The 17,251-nt window shown below is 42.6% G+C and overlaps 1 protein-coding gene across 3 annotated transcripts in view; it reads right to left on the minus strand.

The window, feature by feature from the left end:
• Nucleotides 1-17,251, minus strand: part of NFIA (nuclear factor I A) — a 250,563-nt gene that overhangs the window by 102,250 nt on the left and 131,062 nt on the right. For all 3 annotated transcript variants that reach the window (XM_034063557.1, XM_034063559.1, XM_034063558.1), the window contains exon 3: nt 11,382-11,447. In XM_034063557.1, the coding sequence (XP_033919448.1) occupies nt 11,382-11,447 (66 nt within the window). The remainder of the gene's footprint in view (nt 1-11,381; nt 11,448-17,251) is intronic.

The raw sequence follows: 17,251 nt of genomic DNA on the forward strand, positions 1-17,251 counted from the left end.
GGGTTCCCCTCCTGCCTCAAAACACAGCCATCAATCTGCCATCCATCCTTTCCTGCTTCCTACCTCTTCCCTTCCTCCTGCAGCTTAAACTATGGCATGCTCTGCTGTACAATAAAATTGGCTCCCCTCTGCATGGTGTGGGGGATGTGGATAGCTCTCTCTGCATTCTGCTATTGGAAACTTCCTAAAAGCGAATTCCCTGATTTTTAAGGACTCTGAGGTATATAACATGTGGGAAAATTGCAGGAGGTCTGCACTGCAAAGCTGGTCAGGTGGGGACACCCTCCAAACACCAGCAGGTTTTCAGATGGGGATGCAGCTGTCAAAGAGCCTTCTGTTACAGGTAAGATTTTAAGGGTAAGTAGAAAAATAACAGGGACAGAGGTTCAGATTCCCTGTGAATGAGTGTTACAGACTACATAGGAAGTATTCCTTCCTTACTATCCTGGGAGAAGAAAGGACAGCAAAGGGTTTGATCTGCCATGGTCTGGAAGGTAGTGCTGATTGACACCCTTGTGCCTGGCTGGTAGGGAACTGCAGGCCCGTGCCCTGGCTCACCCAGTGACAGTGGTGAGGCACTGGGTGAATGCTCTGTCCCTGGCAGTGTTCAAGGCCAGGTTGGACACAGGGACTTGGAGCAAGCTGCTCCAGTGGAAGGTGTCCCTGCCTGTGGCTGGGATTGGAGCTGGGTGAGCTTTAAGGCCCCTTCCAACACAAATCAGTCTGGGATTCTATGATTCTCCTGCTGTCATGCAGCGCTGCAGTGGGTGGGCAGTGTAGGGAAGGACGCTGCTGGGGGATGACATGGCAGTGAGCCCATGGGAGGGCACACCACGGCCACGGGTTGGGATGCTGCCATGTGTTCTGCAAGGACCATAGGGAGAGAACAGATACATTTGGATTCCCTGTAGCAGCCCCATCATTTCTTGTGCCTCCTGTACAATGAGCATGGTGCCAGCTCCTCATCCCAGAGTGAGGCTTGCAGCAGGTCCCCTTGCTTCAAGTGTGAGTGAGGCAGGGTGGGAGGTAATGATTAGAGGCACTCTAAAATGATTGCATTAATTCAATCTTATGAAAATGGAAAACAATGGCAGTGTGCAATAAGAAAACCCCACTATAACCATGTACATCTCTTGTTTACTAGCAAGTGCTTCACTGACTACAGATTTACACTGGGGCACAGCTGGAAACTTTTCTCCTTTAAATTTAATCAGCCTTTTTTTTTTCCTTCTTTTTTTTTCCCCCTTTCAGAGAAAAATACCAGCTATCAGACATGTGTTCCCATCCACTCCTAAGACTCCTTAGTGCAGTGCCTGGAGGTGATAGTGTGAACTCACTCAAGAATGTGAAGGCATTTTATAAATCATTTGGTTTCAGCAGGAGGGGGAGAAAGAGAGAAGGCAGAGGGATGATAGAGTTTACAGCACATACTCGGCAGTGACTCCCAACTGTCAAACTTCAGCATTTTCTTCAGTTGCAACAGTGGTTAACAAAAAGATGTTAAGACAGCAGACACGAGACGCATGGTGTAAGCAGCACATTTAATCAACCAGCACCTTTCCATCACCCCACCACCAAAATCTACCTGGAGACTATCACAGCCCATTAAAAAAAAGTTGTATAACTGAAGATAGGGCACTGAGGGGAAAAAAGGGAGCTGAGAGGAATAACATGAACTGCTGTAAACAACTTTGTGTCCCAGATAACAATGGCAGGGCTGAAGGAGTGTGTTTACGAGCGTGGCTCACTCACCTCACCTTCCTCCTGCCCCCTTTTGCCATGGCACTCCTGGGAAAATATTTGCAAACCATTGCAAATAAAAGTCTCCTTCTCACTTTCCAAGAAATGGATCTGGTACTTTTCCATTTCACTCACACTATGGCCAGGCTTCCAAGGGGATTTTATTCTCGCAGCTCGGTGAGACTCACCCTAAACTTACTTTCCATTTCCTGTCTAGCAACTTCTGCCACTAAAAAGTTGTACCTGCAATTAAAACCTAGTACCTATAGAAGTGATGAGGCTTCTTCTGGGACCCTGGTGTCACCAAACTGTCCTCCCTTGACAACAGCAACAGTCCAACATAAAGGAGCTGTGCATTGCTCTTCATGTGCACCTCTTTGTTCAGGTACACAACTTCAGACTCACAAAATTAAGCTGCTTGGAAAGCACCTGATTAATACATGAATCTGTACAAACATGCACACCATGGATGTACAACACGGATATGGAATCCCATACTACTTTGGGTTGGAAGGGACCTTAAAGCTCATTCAGTTCCAACCTTCCACTGGAGCAGCTTGCTCCAAGCCCCTGTGTCCAACCTGGCCTTGAACACTGCCAGGGATGGGGCAGCCACAATATATAGATTATTTCTGAGTGTGAAACCAACTATGAACACAAAGGTTAGAGTCTATGTGAAGGAAAAGCACCTTCTACCTTTAAGCTAAGGTATGATTCATCCAGACACTATACCACACGCAGAAACCAGAGGAAGGTGTGAAATAACAATATACATTTTCATAGTATAGATATGTATTTGGAAAGGCCTAGAGTCAACAGAACACATTCTGTGTCGGTCAGGAAGTCAGAACAAAAGAACACGTGAGTGAGAATGCATGATCCCTTATCGCAGCTCTCGGCAGTGGCTCTGCGCTACACTCTGACATTCAATTCCAAAACACAGAATCCCAGCCTGGTTTGGGTTGGAAGGGACCTTAAAGCTCACCCAGTTCCAACCTCTGCCATTGGCAGGGACACCTTCCACTGGAGCAGCTTGCTCCAAGCCCCTGTGTCCAACCTGGCCTTGAACACTGCCAGGGATGGGGCAGCCACAGCTTCTCTGGGCACCCTGTGCCAGCGCCTCAGCACCCTCCCAGGGAAGAGCTTCTGCCTAAGATCTACCCTAAATCTCCCTTCTTTTCATTTAAAACTATTCCCCCTTATCCTATCACTACAATGAACCAAGCTCTGAAGAAGCAAAGGTTTAGGTGCTGATGACCCTAGATATGGTGGAGAATAAGTGTGTAAATAGTAGGAAAAACACAGCTTTTTCTGAAGTGCCACGCTGATGTCTTGGGGGACCTCTGATGCTTGGGGTGGACTTGCTAGGCAGAGGAAAGGTGCTCCCCCTTGTCTGCCAGCCTACTTTCACCCTTTTCTGTCCCCTGCAGCTTGCACAGCGCTCCTCTGCAGGGCACAGCTCCCAGCGCTTGCTTTTAACTTCCAGTGGTCTGACCACAGAGGGCTAAATTTTGGCCAGGGAGTGCTTGTAATCGCATGAGAGTTTGTATTGCGATGTCTGAGTGGAGAGCTCCCACTCACTTCAACAGCCGACTGGCACTGCTGCAAAGAGGCTCTACCTAAATAGATGTGAAGTAATGAATACTTGGGATAAGCGACTGATTTCAGAGTGTGCTTTTATCCACAGGCCCTGTATTTATAGTTCAAGCCTTTTCAATTAATACGCACACCCTAAAAGAATTAAACTACTAATTATCACATTTTCCCGTGGTTCACAGAACTTTCATCAGATCTAGTAAATGAAATCACGAGTTCAGCAGAAGAAGCTTTACTGCGCCAAATTATGTCAAGGGTATATCATGGTGATAATAAAAGATCACTTGGTTGGAAGCCTAACCTAGAAGGTTGGGGAGGCGTAAAAAGTTCACATTTTGGATCATGCTGCTCTGGTGTGGGCGTTTTGTGGGGTTTTTTTCTTGGTTATTGTGGAAGGCAATTTTCCTGCAAGTCAATTTTTCCCTTTGTCTTACATTACAGGCATTAGGAAATTCTTACATCGAAAGACAAATAGATAGGTTGGGGGTTTTGTTTTGCTGTCTAGGCCTTGGCATCACATTTTCTTCCCACTAATCTTTACTGGACAGCAAATTAAAATGATGCCCATACCACACATAAACTCCTTTCCCTAAGTGCCCAGCTTCATGGTGGGCATTCCAAAGCATCGTTCAGCCTGTGGTCTGCTCCGCTGGTAGCAATTACTCTGATGCAACTCAACTCTCAGATGTTAATTAAAAAGTAAGTCTCTCTAGGAGACATATAAACCCCCTCTGGTTGTAGTGAAAACTGTAGCGTGCTCACAGCTCCAAGCCACCCTTCCCAGGACCCCAGGAGTTCTGGTTCAAGTAAGCACTGAGGCACCTCTCAACACACAAAGCACAGGAGCTTCCAAGGAGGGGGTTCCTGGCCAGCCTGTTTCCAAGCTACCCTGTAGATGGCCCTTGCTGTTATCTCATGGATAAATATATGCTGGAAGGAATGGAACGGAGCAAGAGAACAAAAAATGTATTTTGAAATGACTTAGAATAATCACAGCTGTATTTATGCACCTTATCCACTGGAAAGGTTCACTGCCTTTTTCCTATACACACATATGGAGAAATAAAAACATATACTCTAGCCACATTTTGATTTCTCTTTTCCTTTGCAGCATTCAGCCACTCCGAGCGTAATGAACGTTTCATGTCTTTCAAGCCCTGCTTTGTCATGCTATAAGCATTCATTTCATGCTTTGAATATTTCCTGTCATACTCGCCTTGGATGAGTTTTTTGTGGGAATGCTTTGCTTGTGAAGGTTAATGGTTAGCAGCAGTGAAAACTGAAGTCCTCTGTCAATCCTCAAGTCTCAAACACTGCGTGTCTCTGGAGAGAAAGGCTCTCCACTTGGCCCCAGCAGAGGCTGCAGAACTGACCCTGACTGACGACCGCGTATCTCATCCGATTGACAGTCAACACCCTTCGCTGTTGCCATCACAGGGTCCCCTCAAGAGAGTGCCAGCTACTGATAAGCAGGCTAAATCCTGAGCTAGCAGAGGACCTGCTAAATCCTGGAAATGGTGTAACTGTGCCTCACAATCTGCGACACAAAAACATTTGACTTTGAGTGTGAATCTCAATGAAAATATGGTAAAATACAGAAAAAAAAATGGTGCTTTCTTCCCTAATTATTCAGATGCTTCTTTGTGACAGTCATAAAACTGGCTGGGAAATACAGCTGGATGCTGCAAAGTTCCAGATCTAGACAACTATGATTAAAAAACTGTATTTCTAGTTGGGATGTATCTGTATTGAAATAAGATGAAAAAAATGCAAGACTAAATCACACATAAGTTAAATTTATAACCAGACGTATCTGCTTTTGTTTCCTTGGGAAATGCTGGCTCTCAGAACTGCCTACATGCACTCCCTTACAGGGGGTGATGAAGCATAGGTTGGCCCCCATCAGCCCTTCATCAGCCGATGGCTCCTGTCAGAGTCAACAGCCGATGCTGTGCAGCCCTCAGACCAGCCCTATCACAGCTCTCCTGCTTGGCCACAGCTTTAAGCCTGGACAAAGTTCCCCAGTGCTGTTCCCGGCAGACAATGCGATCCATAAGGGTGCAAATCTGCTCAGAATTTGGTCCTGGCAAGTTACAAAGGTGCAAACAAGCTGACATTACCAGGAGCTTTGACTTCAGCGCCAGTGATGAGATTCCTTACTGAAAATGCTAAGGGCTTTTTATTTTTTTTCTTAAGGCTTTTTCTGAAGCAAAGTTAATTTTAGATTAGTCCCTCAGGCTGTGATAACTTCTCAGTGTTGCTCTGTAAACAAGAGAGGAGAGTCTTCTTGCATTTATAAGATTCGGATGTAAACGATCCAATGAACATGAGCACTAATAAAAGCTGCCACTACTGTATTACCGTGTTTGCAACACTAACTGATGGAAAACTCCTCTTCAAGGGTCAGTTTTTTGCTGCAAAGGAGGTGCTTCAGGGACGTTCATCATCTGAGATGATGCACTTTCTAACAGTACCAGTCTCAGCACTGCGTGTTTAGCAACTGCTCATCTCTGTGTATTCCTTAGGTGGGAATTATGGGGACTGTCCAAGGACAACTGACCCTTCAGATACCTCAATTCCTGCTGCACTTGCAGCACCACCTTGGTGAGTAAGTGTAAAGCTGGTTGCCATCACGTTCAGTCATAGCTGAGAGAACCCATGAGGCAGCTGGACTCCCCCTGAAGCAGCAGAGATGGGAGGTCAGGCATGGCCTGAGGAGAAGGGATGGGCTCAGAAGGCAGGATGTTTCTACTAGTTAAAAATGAATTGGAGATCTCTCAGCTACCTTTTAACTTAAAACGTAGTTGAGAAATGGGGACAACCACAAAGAACAGAGTTATTGCCAATCTCACCTTGAGAAGAGGGTTTGAACAGTGAACTCAGCATTCAAGAGGAGCACCTACCCCTCGGGCCACATGGGCACCACTTCCACTGCCTGAAGCTACCCCACTGCACAGAACAGGAATGCCAGGGTTTGGGACCAGAAAGAAAACACACAACAAGGGGCTGGATTCTGAAACCGGTTATTTAAGGCAGAGAGGTCTTTCCACAAGCTGCTCTTACATTTTACCAGGTTGCACATAATCCTCTCCTTTCTAGCAGCCAAAGCTGCGTTATGTCTGCCATGACCAGCCTTGCCCAGAGAAGGAGAAAAGGAAATTTCTCTTTGCATATGTTCCCACTCTTGCCTTCTCTTTCTTGAGGACCAGCATTTCTTCCTTTATGTTTTTAGGCATGGAAAAGTAAGCATATACTCAAACATTTTTTTTACGGTTTAATACTCAAGTCCAGCCCTACTTAAGCAAAGAATTCACAGATGATATTTACAAGTCCAGTGTAATTACAGCAGGGTTGAAAAACGAGTTCTGTGAGTTACGGTACATCATTGGTTTTCTTTTTTCCTCTGTTTTTTTTCCCCTTAATGTTACAAGGAACAATGTGCCTTTCATTTCCTGCAGTGCTGTTAAGGTACTTGCAGCTCAAAGCAGCAAGAATACATTAAAACTAAAAAGCATTTGGTTTGGGCATTAAACATTTTTAGTTTTTAGATATAAGAACTGTTTGAGCAATGAATTTGGCACACATTTGGACTCAGCTGTAATGATGAGTGCTGCCTTGCCCACTTGGAAAGGGAGAATTTCCCAACTTCTTTAAAAAGAAGTTCTAATCTACAATTAAAGTGGTTCGCTCCCAACTTGGAGTTATCAAATCCCATCAGTGGTGTGTAGGAAATGACACAGCATTCTTCTGCTGTACACAGCACACTGCGTGTGCACCTTTACGCTGCAGTTATTAATTCCCCAGCACTACCACATCAAACACAAACATCGCTGGGTGGATGTCTGACATCCATTTACTGACAGCAGTAACACAGTGCTGTACCACAATTATTAACTCCCTGCCTTTCTCCAGAGCTAAACTCCTGATGGAGCAGAGCAGGATTTGACTGTTAATAGTCAATAAATCTCTGAAAGCTACAATCACAAATATCCTCCCTCTGCAGACAAAAAGACTGAAAAGTTTTCCTACAAAAGTTTAAAATAATCCTACTGACAAAAAGAAACTCTATCTGATGGCTGCTTCCACGCCTGAAAGTGAGAATTAAAGCCCTAGAGAGAGTCCACGGCAGTGCTGACCCGGGAATTCAGTTGTTCCTGATCCCCAGGCATGCAGTCACTTCACTACATCAGACTAGCCATTTTGTCATCCTCAGTTCACTGAAAACTAGTCTGTTTATAAGAGACACCACCGAACCAATGCATTTAACAAGCTTTTAAAATCAATAACCTTTTTTTTTTGATTGGATGAATTGCAAAATCACTTTGTGGTGCCAACTGAAATGAAGCTTTTACATACCATTAGGCAACTACAAAAGTGGGGAATTTTCCACATGGGGTGTTCCACCCAGCTGGTCAAAAAAAAACCCTCATTTGAGCAAAATATCAGGGCATCGGAACATGCTCCTGCCTTTCAAATGAAGTTGCTGCCTCTTTCATCATCCCTCCTGTGAATTTCCTCACCCACATCACAAACAGACGACTTCTGGGGTTCCTTCCTCTCCCCAAAAGCTTCTTTCCCATTCTAACAGACCTGAGAGGCAGCAGCTCTGTGCACACTGGTCCTATGTCAGCTTTATTCCCAGTCTTAGGACCATGCATGCATGAACAGGCCCTGTCTCACCTCCATATTTGCTTCTCATGACCATCATGCTGGATACCTCTCTCTTGAAGAAAATATTAAATACTTAATATTTGCATAAATTTGCACTAGTGATCATGAGAATGACTGCCTGAAAACTATTCTGGCTCAATGGAAGCTGAAAACAGGCTAGAGTTGGTGTTAAAGCCACCACTGAGAGCAGATGTCACCATCTCCTCCCTCTGTGATGATGCTCCACTAGAAAATGCAACTGTAAAGCCCACTAGAAAAAAAGAGGGGCCTTAAGAAAGAAAAGCTTTTTTTCCCATGAACTTCACTCTAATGAAGGTTAGACATACAGGCTTTCCAAAATAACACATACAATTTAGAATGATAAATTAAAATCTATAGTAGGAGGCCTTCTTTTCCAGGTCTGTATAGTTGACCCTTTTGAACCTACATTACTCAAGGTATGCAAAATATATGTGTATAATAAATAGCTCTAGAATTTATGGAGTGGAACAGAAAGGATATTAACAGGCAAGTAGAGAGGCTGTATAACCCTCACAAGGCCTTTAAAGATTTATTATTTTAAAATGAAGGAATGCATGCATGTAGAAGGTAGTACTTAATCGATACACTCCTTTGTGCCTTCCAGAAACACATGCAAAATGATTCCAAATCTGCCCTCAATCTGGTCATTCTGCTGTCAGCATCAGCAGGAATAAGATTATGCACAATACTATTTTTCTTTGATTTAAAAAAACCCTCCTCCTCTCTGTGTGGGCTCATTCCCACTCTCAGTAAAATCAATTACGAGACTCCCATTGACTCCAGAGGGATTTGGATCAGGCCCTGTGGAAGTGGGTCTACAGCAAGTGTAGAACAACGCAGTTAATATGATTTATTGTGTCCGTTCCTGTGCGTGCAGTTTTTCATTTTCTAAAGCCTGCAGTTTTGCTTTCATCCTCACGTTCAGTAGATAAGAGCTGCAGATCTGTGTTGATCTACACACTGGGTACACTGCGAGCTGGGGGCTGTGTGTGCTGAGAATGAGCTCAGCGTCTGCCCAGGGGCAGCAACCCCTTTAGGGCCAACAGACTGTGTTAGAGGCATTTGTAAAGGAAAATCTCCCACACAGGCACTGCAAAAGGTGCGTAATCGGTTGGGAGGGTTCTGCTGTGGTGGGGAAAAATACCCTTTAGTAAAAGAGAAAAAGAAAAATCCTTTTCCTGTGTATTAAGGAAAAAAAAGTACATTTTGCAGGTCACCAGTGAAGTTCCAAGAATTCACTAAAAGCTTGTTTTACAAGGAAGACTCAGGCTCCAAATCAGAGAGATTTCATTTCACTAGGCTCTTATAGATTTTACATTATTAAACACTGACATTGCTGCTTTTTGGGGTGGTTGTTGAGTAATAGGCTTCTTTAAGCCTAAGAAACTGCAGGGTAAGAAGAACTGTGGTTTAATAGCTGTGAAAGGGTATTATCTAAACACGAAATAATAACATGCTTGGTGCCTAATACTTTCTAAATTAGAATATGATTTAATAAACATAGGCAACATATTCCCTACCATAAAAAAAAAAAACCCGAGCAGAATTGGCAGAACAAAAATCACAGTTTAGTCAGTTCTTCTCTTAACCTCGCAATCCTTTGGCTACAAATTAGAATTTCTGTGAACAGGATTGATAAAGGAAATGAGGCACTGTCGATCAGAGACAGCAGAAATGTTTTAAGATGGTATGTTTAGAGATGAGCAGCACAGAATCTATCAAAATATGAAACCTTTCATATTTCAATGTCAGGAAAATACAGGAATCCCAAAAGCCAAAATTTTATCAGCCCAATTAGCCCTATGTTCCATGTCCTATGATATATGTTGGTATTTTTTAAAGGTTTTTATGTACCTAAACATCTTCTTCCCTTAATTCTATCTGTTGTTTAAACCCTAATCCAAACGCAGTCCCGATGTGAATGCAGCCCTTCAACCTCACTCCACTTGCAGCTTGTTTGGTTGCTAATAAAGTTGCCAAAATGCACTCTAAACACAGATACAGTCACAGGGATTTGAGGCAAAAGCAGTTAGATGTTCTGAGAAAGGGCAATCACGGTTGTATTAGTATAGATACAATATTTCTACATGAGATGGTGATAAGATTTTGGAGACATAAATCCTTCACACAAATTCTTTCCTGTGTATGCACAGTGGACCCCAGTACAGTGTGTGCCCCATCTACATTTAGGTCTTACTAAAAGAAATTCTGGTTATGTATGAGAAGAGTCAAAAGAAACTATTAATCATAACCACTTCCACTTTGGGAGACATTATTTCTAAGTCCTAAATGTAAGTTGTAAAACAAAGCTCCGTTGTAAATGGGGCAACAAAAATTGTTGAGATCTACTTTATTTAAACATAAAAAGAGAAGCTGTTGCCTTACACATGTACTTATCCTTTCACATACAGTCCCTACAGAAACTATGGAATTATTTTCTTCAGGCTGCTCTACAAAGCAAGCCATTGGCTCAGCAGAAGCTATTTCTTCTGCTTTAAAGAATATTAGTGTTCCCAAAATGCCACAAACCTACTGCTACTTCCAAATAAACTCACGCTGCTGCCACCTGAAACAACGGTATTGAGAATATATAGAGGACAAGGAGCAACAAGTGCTAGCTGAGCCTCCCTAACCTCCTCACCCATAGTATCTACAGCCTTTAAAGAACACCGATGACAAAGCAGAGGCAACGCCATTAGCACCAGTATCAGTCCTGCAGTGGTACCTGCCTGAGCAGCTGGCATGTTTATGGGTGTGCAGTTCTGCCCTGAAACCGCAATGTTTGGGAATGTGGCTGCTATGTTTTGTTTAGCAGATTTTTGCCGTAGAGAATGGGTCTGCAGCAACATATTTCAAAGCAACCATTTTGTTTGGTGGGACTGTCTGAGATCCTGCACTCTAAAATGATGGCTGGCCACATACCGAAAGTTAGGTACTTGAGTGTGTCATGTGAGAGCATCAATAAACAAAATGAAGTTAAAAGCACATAGATAAAAATGAAAGCGATGAAGCACACACCCCTAGGGGGTCATGACTCACGGCCCAGGGATTGAAAGCCTTTGCTATGGAGGAATAAGGATAAGGGTTGCATACAGCAGGCTCTTTAATGGCATCTCCCTAATTAAAATTATTTTAAAAGGGAAAAAAAAATGTCTCTCTCCAGGACTAAATGCTACCTTAGGTTAGTGAAACAGTAGCATTGTAACTATGAGGAGAATACACAACCTATCTGTGGCTATCCCATGCCAATTATTCTGAATCATCTTTTTATACTAGACATAGGGGAAAAAAAAATCTTTAGAAATATGGGCTGTTTTAATATCCCAAAGCAGGAGCAGCAGGTAAGAACTTACCATTTTCTGGCTGGTCCTTAATATCAGCTTCACTTGGCTGGCTGGGACTTTCAGATTGACTTGAATCTGAAAAACATAAAATACAGCCAAAAATTACAGGGTCTGCTGTGGAAAATAGATCAGAGGCGCCAGACTTCCTCAAAAGGCTGAGAGTACAAACTAAGGACAGGAGTGTTGCACTAGGACATGATAAAGAGAAAGTCCCGTGCCCAGGTAATATTTTGCTAGCCAAAAAAAAAAAGGGAATCGTGTTTACGGCACTACACAGAGTGCTTGGGGTGTGTGTTCGCATAAATTAGGCTTTGAGAATCCTTCTTTTTAAAGAAGGCATATTTAAGCTACTCTCCTACATGTTTTTTCGAATGCAGCCTCTCTGTTGTATACAAACCAGAGCCTTAATCCAACACATAGTAAAGTCTCAAAACATATTTTCAAGCAGGCATATAAAGGTAACTAAGCAACACTACAGAGTCGTGGAGATTGTTGTCTATGCATTTTCTGGAACAAAAATCTGCCAAACTGCTAGAAGAGCTGATTTTAGTCATACTTTCACAGTGCTGACAGTGCTACGTACGGCATCGCCGCTGATTCGCAGTGGTACAAATGAGACTAAGATCCTGGATGAACTGCTTTAGGACCGGTGTAAATCCTGGGTCCTGCAAACTCCCAGCTAACACTCGCCAAGGAACACAATTTATTTGCCTAAAATAATAAACTGACCTAAAAAGGGATGCGTGTAAATAGGAGTGGTTTGCGTTTTTTACACATTATTAACTGTACTTTCTGCAAAGATGGTCACTCTTTGATTTAAAAGTTAATCTTAGGTGAAGCTTTAGTCAAATAGTGTTTTCTTTCTGAATTACTTCCATCCCTATGAACTGGGAAAAAAGGTGCCCTTACCTGTGTGAAAAAATATATAAAATAATCCCCCAAATTACTGTTTTCACAATTAAGTCAAATAGAAAAAGATTCTTCTTCTTCTTCACTTAGGAATTGTTCTGAATTTATTGACCCCTTAAAAAGTTTTCGCTGTGAAACAAAACTTAGGAACCGAAACCACTTCCAACTGCACCAAAAGTATCCCCCCAACCGTGGCAAACCTATTTTCTGACTTCACCTTGATTTTGCAGAGTTTGGAATTAGCTGTCTGAAATCTGACCACATTTCAGTGAGAAGTCAATGCAAGATCAAAAGGTCACGCCACCTAACTGTGATTAAATTGAAAATCTTACTTCTATTGCAAGAGTGATAACAACACCCCTTCTTTTTCTTTGAGGTATTAATAGTGCTGGAAGAAGCAGTACTACTAGTGACCTTGGGTCAAGCAATGCTAATTTATTGCTTGAAAAAGGTTCCTTGCTTTTAAGCAAATGAAGATTTTAATTACCACAGAGCACTATAAAGAAAATGCCTATTTTAAATATTCAGATTTTTTTTACCTGCTGACTGGATGCATTAGGTATCATTCAGAAGCTTAGAGGACAATCTCGTATAAATTAAAAAGCCACAGGTAAAAAAAAGTGCTCACAAAACAAATTGTGATAAAATTTCAAGAGAGGAATGCTCAGAATATTTAGCAAAGGAAGCTTCATCCCTGATGCTTCTATTTAAAATCGGTCAAATTCTCCTAAAAAGTGATCTGTTTCTCAATGTGGCCAGAATCCATTTCCTGCCTTTTGTATTTATTATTTTTAATAATTTCTCCAATGAAACCCAGTGACAAAAAATTATTCTGCAATTTTGTTTTAAATATTGATCTTTTGAGTTATCTCTGAAGCTCAAATCAGTGACAGCAGATAGATTTAACGGGTGACATACATGGTGCTGTTATATTCTGGACACTGGGTTTTGGCTGGAAGTTTTATGTTTCTGATATCACAGAGATAGAAACAAAGGTAGGAATATAAAATATTTTGTTAACATTCAAAATTGACATTCAACTGATTTTACAGGGCAGGCATTAGGCTCCTGCTTATTTTTTAAGGTTTCCCTTTTCCTCAAGGTTCAATCAGCATTTGGGCTTAATATTTAAAGTAGGATCAGAATTCCACAAAAAATATATATATTGGGAAAAGTTGCTGTAGAAATATGGGACTCAAAGGACATTTTCCTATCGCAGTGTGAGTGAATCCAGGGAAGCAGGGAGAGGGATGAGGGCTCCGTGGCGGCTCTCAGCCCTCAGCCTGGCACCATGGTCCCAGCCTAGCCCTGCGGCCGGTGGGCAGCCCACGGAGCCGGAGCTGCTCCTGGATTTGGAGGAACAAAGTACTTTTGTTTGCGTGGAGCGCTGTTTTCCCAACACCAAAGCCAGTGGCACAAGAGAGACTCTATGGGCCGTGGGACATTTGTTTGCATACTGAATCTTAACTTTCTTCTTTTATTACTCTGGCTACCGCGATCAGGCTTTTCCTGATTCGGCTCCCCTGTAACCCCATCCTTCTGCTGAAATTAAATATTAATTTCTCAAAAAAGACAACAAAAGCTTTTAGCATGATTCTTCCTGGAGAGGCACGGGGCAATAAAAAGCAGGATGAGGTAGAATTAAAACCAATCGACAGCGGTTGTGATCACAGGAGGCTACTGAAAACATGTACTGGGCAAGCGTATGCTCAGCATTGTTATGCAAGGTGGCATCTTGTGGAAACCCCAGATAAGAAGACGGAGTTAAGGCACTTAGCCAAAATGTTTATATGCAGAATTTTGCTTCCCTGATTTTATTCAGATGCTGCAGATGATCCGGTACATATAAATGTGCCGCCACATGGTTAAGGGATTGGCAAAATCAGAGCCGTTGTATTTTACAGTCTTGCCTAGGACGAGAGTCTTGCTCAGGCTCCACCGCTCACTCTCTGCTTTTGCAGCACTTGGCAGGAACTCCTGTCGGGGCTTTTTTGTTGCTTTTGCACATGGAAACTTTACAATTCCAGTTTTGGGGATGTGGAGCGGTTTGCGGGCTCGGCTACACCAGGAAGGGGGAATGTGTGTCCTGCTGAGTCAGTCAGCCAAACAGGTGACCGGAGGAATAAATTAATTTTTACCCATACATAATTGATATAAATGGAAGATCGTTTTCATAAGCATTTGCATTAAATCAATAAAATCACTTACTATAGAGCAGTTCAACAATTCATTTGATTTTCTTTTTTCTATATATTTGATAGCCACTCTGCAAAACAGTACATACACTTTATGCCTATTTTCTTTAGCAACAACACTGTCAGTTAAATTCTACCACCTGCAATAATTAGAGCCATTGGAAAACATACAAAACAAAATATACAGTAGATGCAAGCCCCTCTTGAATCCACGGCCCCCTGCGGCAACGAGTTTCATTGGTGCCTTAAGCTAAGGCTGGTAGGAAGCCAAAGAATCTGTATATTACAATAAAGTGCATGTTATTAAGGGGAGGATTTAAATGATTTCAGATGGAGTTGGAAATATTATAGTGAGGAACCACTATTAAGATTGCTGATTAAAAAAATAAAATAAAAATCACCAAGGAATCTAGTTTTATATTTAAGGAAGCTTAACCTTGAATAGCACAATGGGTTTTATTTGGGGGCTTTTTTAGTTAAAGAAAAGTTAGTGGTTGGAATTCTTAACCCTCAAGGAGCCAGTTAGTACTGAGCGCGTACATGGGAGTCCAGGTTATTGGATGAGAAACGCTCAAGGGGATCTGCTATCAACTGTAATCAGGGGGAAACAGGATAAAAAGCACGTTGAAGCTATTTTATTCTCTACTTCCAAGCATCAACTATGATTAAGGGATAAGGAAAAAAGAAAACAACAACAAAACAGGCAAGTTTTTCCAAAGTAGCATTCCCTACTACACCTCTATTCTCTGTTCCTATTTGAATCTGTTTCTTGTGCATATGCTACTGCAGCACTACAGAGGAGGTTACACCCAAAACCCAGGTCTGCCTGATCTCCAAGCATAAGCAGACAGGGACCTGCAACTCCAGGATGGAAGCTCTGGACTTCTCAATGCTCAGTTTTGCCTTTCAGCTGCAGCAGGAGCACAGCCCCAGCCGGGCTGCACGACGGCTGCGTGGAAGCAGAGCTCAGAGCGCTGGAAGGGAGCACTCCATTGTTTGGAAAGAATAAAACCTTCCCAGGAAAGTCTGGCCCATGGACAGGACCAATGTCAACAGCCTGACAATGTTGTTCTTTTTTGTAGACTGTGACACAGACGGTGAAGAGCTGTTAACACTCATGCACCAAAAAAACCCGCTTCGAGTGTCATGGCACTCCCCAGTGCTGAACTACCTCATGGCTACCTGACTTGGGAGACTCAGGATGATTTCTTGGTCACTCACATCTTATCCACACACCGTGTTTTCCAGCCTGGGTAACAGTGACTTGCATGGACCGGCCTTATTGTCTGCACAAACTCAATTCATTGCTGTTGAGCTTATTTTTCACCTGTGCAGAGCCCTCGCTAGCAGCCAGTGTGCTAACTCAGGTACAGATGCATCTATCCTCCAAACAGTAAAGGTGATCCCTGCATAGTGGAGCTAAAATACTGCCGGTGATGCCAGATGAGATGGGCTGTGCTGCCACTGCCCATGCTGAGCCTGCTTCTCTGCACCATGGGCTCCTCCACGGTCAGACCAGCACCTCACAACTTTGATTTTCCATTCATATCATGTTTTAGGTGGTGGTGGTGGGGAATACTGTATAATAAACTGACATATTTTATTCAAGTTTCAGAGTCCTATTTGTAATAAAAAATTTATATGGCTGGGTTGTGTTCATGCAATAAATTTTTCATCTATAATTTGGGGCATGGATTCTACCAAAGATTTATATATGTTAAAAAAAAAAAAAGAAAATAATCTAAATCATGTTCCTTTATGTACAGTCTTACGTGGTGAACTTAAAGGATTTACAAACAGAAACCAGCACCAGGACTGAGGCTCTTTTACACTCGCTTTCCCTTCATTATACATTATAATATGAGCACATAGGGCTTACTCCATATACGCTACAATTATTATTTACGGCTATTTTGGTGGCTACTACTATTTCTTTTAAGGAAGGCCTGGCTCTCCGTTTAACTCCAACCACGGCTTTCAAGTCAACTTTTATAGGGAGTTCAAAGTGCTTCATTATCATACTCCTCACCGTCACACAGGCACATATCCCTACCAGATTTCCAGTTTTATTTTCTACCCCCCTGTACAGTTCACCCCATCCCTGCTGCTCTCGAATAAGGCTCTGCAGTGGTAAAATCCCTGCGGTGCCAGCCTGGTTGGGTTTGTTTTTTATAAGGCGAGGACTCTTAATTCCTGTACACTGGGAAAGAGATTATCTTTGATAATGGAAATGTAAATCAAAGCTTGCTGTTGTTTATTCCAGACAGACATTTGTGTGTTAAGTCTGTTTATCAGGCAACACTTTGTCTAAGCCAGGAAGTAGTCAGCCTTTGTAACAAGATGTATGCAAATGATTTTCCCGTGAGCCCTTGCCACAAAACTTTTGTGGCAAAAACCCTCCTTGTTACTTCACCAGTAAGACGCTCCTAAGCTACCCCGTAAGTAGACTAGCAACAAAACAGCTAGCTAGACTATGCTGATGAGTTTGAATGAGACCAAAACATGTGCCCACAGTCTGTTGCTCGGTATTGTAAGCAGACTTTGTGTATTACATCTGTTTATCAGGCAACACTCTCTCTGCTGGGGAGGCTTTGTACCAAGGTAGATGCAAACAAAGATCCCTGCAACTCCCAGGCTAACTTTTCTTTGGACGCAGAAATTCCTGGTGCCTTTCCTCCTCGTAGGGAAGGAGAACGTGAAACTTCACCGAGAGGCTGCAAGACTCTAAAGCTGTATCAAAAATGGTTTCATTTTAAATCAACTTTCTTTGTTCTC

This window comes from Melopsittacus undulatus, chromosome 6 (genome assembly GCF_012275295.1).
Source record: "Melopsittacus undulatus isolate bMelUnd1 chromosome 6, bMelUnd1.mat.Z, whole genome shotgun sequence".
NCBI classification, from domain to species: Eukaryota; Metazoa; Chordata; class Aves; order Psittaciformes; family Psittaculidae; genus Melopsittacus; species Melopsittacus undulatus.